The sequence below is a fragment of the Myotis davidii genome, unplaced genomic scaffold (assembly GCF_000327345.1).
Source record: "Myotis davidii unplaced genomic scaffold, ASM32734v1 scaffold173, whole genome shotgun sequence".
Taxonomy (NCBI): Eukaryota; Metazoa; Chordata; class Mammalia; order Chiroptera; family Vespertilionidae; genus Myotis; species Myotis davidii.
The window spans coordinates 197935-202762 of NW_006286303.1; the positions used below are offsets into that span (position 1 = coordinate 197935).

The following is a 4828-nucleotide window of genomic DNA, read 5'->3' on the forward strand; positions in this document are numbered from 1 at the left end:
AACCGCAGTTTGCCAACCATGGTGCTAAGCGAAATAAGCCAGTCAGAGGAAGATAATTATCACATGATCTCATTTGTGGAATATAATGAACAACATAATCTGATGAACAAAAATAGATCCAGAGACACAGAAGCATTGAAAAGACTGTGAAACCTCAGAGGGAAGGCAGGGGAGGTTGGAAGTGGGGGTAAGAGATCATATATGCATGCATATGAGCATAACCAATGGACACAGACAGTAGGGGGGTGAGGGCATGTGCTTGGGGTTGGGAGTGGCCAGGGAGAGGTCAATCAGGGAAAAAGGAGACATTTGTAATACTTTAAACATTAAAAAAAAAAGATGGGCAGTTTTATTTCCACTTATGTTTTAGGATAAAATGTTTAGAGTATGTATTATTTTTTTAATCATTGTTTCGTTGTTTTAATTTACTTTTTCAATTAAATGATCAACTACCACTTTTCCCCATCTCATTGGATAAGAGGGCATCTCCTGTGCCTGTGAGAGCAGTCCTAGATGGCATCATCTTAGTGAGCCTAGTGTGGCAAGAACACATCGTGCTCCTAGGTGAAGCGTGGTGTGATGAGCAGAGGATGGCAAGGGCCAACAAGACCTCTTTTCCTTCAGAGTTTGGCCCATGGCCAGCCCTCTTAGGTCTTTATAAACCCAGATAATATCAATAGAAAGATGCATTTCATTTATTCAGAACGTTAAAACTGGTGGCTTCTTTTATTCTGCATGTGAGGTTTGTGCCCTTAACCCCCTTGCATCGTTCAAGGGTTCTCTCTCTCTCTCTCTCTCTCTCTCGTGCTGAAGGGTTCTCGCTCTCTCTCTCTCTCTCTCTCCTCTCTCTCTCTCTCTCTCTCTTTTTTTTACAGAAACACAGCAGGCCATATATTTAACCTTTTGTTAAAGTGGGACTCTGCGCACCATAGTCTTATCATGGTGACTAGTTCCAGTCCTGTCCTTGCTGGACACTAGTGGCTAAGAGCAAGGCATAGTACCTTTCTGGCCTCAGTTCCATCAAATCAGAGGTATGAGTTCCATGACCCCATATCAGTTTCTTCAGGCTGCTGTGATAACGTACTATGAACTAGGGTGGTTTAAACAACAGAAATTGATTGTCTCGTAGTTCTGGAGGCTAGAAGTCCATAATCAAGGTGTTGGCAGGGTTGGTTGGAGTGGGAATCCGTTCCATGCCTCTCTCCTAGTACCTAGTAGCCTTAGCCATTTCTTTGCTTGTAAATGGTATTCTCTCAGTCTTCAGGTGATTTTCCCTTAGCAGCGGTTCTCAACCCCTTTGGCAGTCGAACGACCCTTTCACGGGGGTCGCCTAAGACCATCCTGCATATCAGATATTTACATTACGATTCATAACAGTGGCAACATTACAGTTATGAAGTAGCAACGATAATAATTTAATGGTTGGGTCACAACATGAGGAACTGTATTTAAAGGGCCAGAAGATTGAGAACCACTGCCTTACTGTGTGACTCTCTCCAAATTTTCCCTTTTTATAAGGGCATCGGTCATATTGAATTGGGACACACTGTAATAGCCTTGTTTTAAAATGATTATTGTATAAAGGCCCTATTTCCAAAAAAGATCACATTCTGAGATCCTGGAGGTTAGGATTTTAGCATATCTTGTTGGAGAGGCCACAATTCAATCCATAACAACCCTTAAGGTCTCATTCTGAACCTGTTGCTTGCTTGCTTTCTTTCTTTCTTTCTTTCTTTCTTTCTTTCTTTCTTTCTTTCTTCCTTTCTTTTGAATAGTTTATTGATTTTTTAGAGAGAGAGGAAGGGAGAAGAGAGAAGCATTGATGTGAGAGCATAACATCAATCAGGCTGCCTCCTGTATGCCCCCCATTGGGGATCGAGACCTCAACCCGGGCATGCGCTGTAATCAGGAATCAAATCAGCCACCTCTCAGGGGATGATGCCCAACTAATTGAGCCACACCAGCCAGGGCATGCTGCTTTCTTCTGTGCTGGTGGTTAAATGCCAGTATCTTAAAAAGTCCAGACTAAAAGCTTAGATTCCTGAGTGTGTCTCAGCATTATGCCAAGGGATTAAGGTGCCTGTAATAGAATATTCACACGGAAATAGTAATGAAGTACTAATTATGAGGCTAGAGGATAATAAATGGTGGCATGCCTTGGACTTCCATTTAAAAATCAGACAACCTAACCTTTTCTTATTTACATTGGTATTGAACCAATGTTTTAACATTGCGTCTGATTTTTGCATTAGAAAAATCATTTTTTTTGGTGTGTGTGTAAAATAGATTTTTTAAGGGTGTTTCTAGGAAATCTAGGTGTTTCAAGTGGCTCTCTAATTTCTGTTCTCCTTTCTCTTTTCTAGCCAAACTGTAATCAATATAGATTACCAGGATGTCCCAGAGACTTTAACCCTGTATGTGGAAGCGACATGTCCACTTATGCCAACGAGTGTACTCTGTGCATGAAAATCAGGTAACATATTTTTACAGTGTAGAATGGCCACATTTTCTTTTGTCCTTGAATTTTGATTACTTACGCAGTAGTGGCTCCTTTCTTGGATATAAGAATCGCCTGCAACAGATGTGCAGGAGGCAGCTGATAGATGTTTCTCTCTCATCGATGTTTCTAACTTTCTATATCTCTCACTTCCACTCTGTAAAAAATCAATAAAATATATTAAAAAAAAATATACCAGAATCCTTCAGTGCATTGTTTAGATTGAAGTTGGAGAATGACATGTGCAACTGTAGACCGGATAATCGAGTTATGTTACTATCCATGGATGGGTGATCTTCCAAAATTAAGAGTATATTTAATAGTTAAACTCTGTGGAATATTAAATGTTCTTTTGAATTCAGAGGGCATGTGCTGGTGACCTGTGTAACCTGCAGCATTAGTTGGGCAATAGATGTTAACAACTTTACCTAGAGAATGCTAAATCATAAATGTATTATGCCTGGCTGAGGGACTGTGACTCTTCTCAGGTATGCTGCTTTGCATTTCAGGGGTCCATTCTCTGACCTCAGTCTTCAGTGAGCTTCCTAGGCAGTGATGGCGAACCTATGACACATGTGTCAGAGGTGACATGCGAACTCATTTTTTTGGTTGATTTTTTTTTGTTAAATGGCATTTAAATATATAAAATAAATATCAAAAATATAAGTCTTTGTTTTACTATGTTTGCAAATATCAAAAGGTTCGCCACCACTGTTCCCAGGTCTTCTCAGTGTGATTCTTTGGGGCTAGTGCCTTGTACCCTATGGGTAGAGAAGAAAATGACAGAGTTGGGGTTTTCACCCTTATTTTTTTTTTAGCTTTAAAAATGATTACATAAATATTGCCCAAGAAGGACTATAATATACAAAGTCATAGGACTTTTTTTAAAGATATGTTTTTACTGGAGGCCAGGTGCATGAAAATCATGCACTGGAGGGGGGAGGTCTCAGCCCAGCCTGTGCCCTCTCACAGTCCGGCAGACCTCAGGGGATGTCTGACTGATGGCTTAGGCCCACTCCCAACTTAAGCCATCAGTCGGACATCCTTAACGCTGCCGCGGAGGTGGGAGAGGCTCTTGCCACCACTGCTGCGCTCGCCAGCCGTGAGCCTGGCTCAGGGCGTCTGGCTGAGCAGCGTTCTTCCGTGGGAGCACACTGACCAGCAGGGAGCAGCTCCTGTGCAGAGCATCTGCCCCCGGTGGTCAGTGCACATCATAGCGACTGGTCATTCTGCTGGTCGGTCGATTTGCATATTAGCCTTTTATTATATAGGATTGATTTTTAGAGAGAGAGTAAGGGAGAGGGATAGAGAGATAGAAACATTGATGAGAGAGAAACATCATCGATCAGCTGCCTCCTGCACACCCCCTATTAAGAATCGAGCCCACAACCCAGTATCCTGACCGGGAATCGAACCAGTGACCTCTTGGTTCCTGAGTCGATGTCCAACGGCTGAGCCATACTGAACAGGCTCACATGGGTCTTTTTAATATAAGTACTGGGACAGTGTCAGTATGCTAGGTAATAAATGTGTTTTTATGGTTGTTCAATTTGTAGGGAAGATGGTCATGATATAAAAATAATCCGAAGTGGACCGTGCTGATGGAGCATTTTACAGAAGAGAAATTGGAGAAACCACCTTCAACTACACACTAGATGAATTGCATTTTCGCTTTTTCTCTTTTCCTATGTTTCTTTGCATGAGATTTGTTAACTCACGTTTTCCGAGAGGAGATGTGGAAGACAACCGTGTGCAGTAACTGATGATTAAAGCAAAAAACAAAACAAAACAAAATGGTTGTTTCTTGGCTTTTGCCCCTTGAGTCAAGCTTATTGTTCAGGTGGCTTGTGCATTGCTTTATTTAGTTGGAATAAAGTCAGCATTGTTCAATTATTGCTGTTCTCTGTTGACTATCCATTCTCACTCAGCAACAGCCTCTGGGTGGCTCATTTCCTCCCCAGAAAAGGTGAATTTCACGATGGGAGAAGTGGAGTCATTGTTGAGAGGCAAGATTAATTTTCGTTCACCATCTCCCTGCATCTTGGATAGGGATATGTAACTAGTACCGTGTTCTGCAAATGGCAAATAACTGAAATACATGGAGCTGACTGTAACCTGAGCTGGTAAAGTTAAAGAATTATGCAAGTAAAAATATGTATGCCCTGGTGGGTTTGGCTCAGTGGATAGAGCATTGACCCAGGACTGAAGGGTCCTGGGTTGAAATCCAGTCAAAGGCATGTCCCTGGGTTGCAGGCTCAATCCCTGGTCCCAGTTGGGGTGCTTGCGGGAGACAACCTATTGATGTGTCTCTCTCACATGGATGTTTCTCTC

At 42.1% G+C, this 4828-nt stretch overlaps 1 protein-coding gene across 1 annotated transcript in view; it reads left to right on the forward strand.

Moving 5' to 3' along the window:
- The window catches only part of SPINK2 (serine peptidase inhibitor, Kazal type 2 (acrosin-trypsin inhibitor)), an 11817-nt gene extending 7445 nt beyond the window's left edge, over positions 1-4372 (forward strand). Inside the window, exons 3-4 of the mRNA XM_006757784.2 lie at positions 2364-2473; positions 4054-4372. Coding sequence (XP_006757847.1) covers positions 2364-2473; positions 4054-4099 — 156 coding nt within the window. The 3' untranslated portion in view covers positions 4100-4372. The remainder of the gene's footprint in view (positions 1-2363; positions 2474-4053) is intronic.
- The last annotated feature ends 456 nt before the right edge of the window (positions 4373-4828 follow it).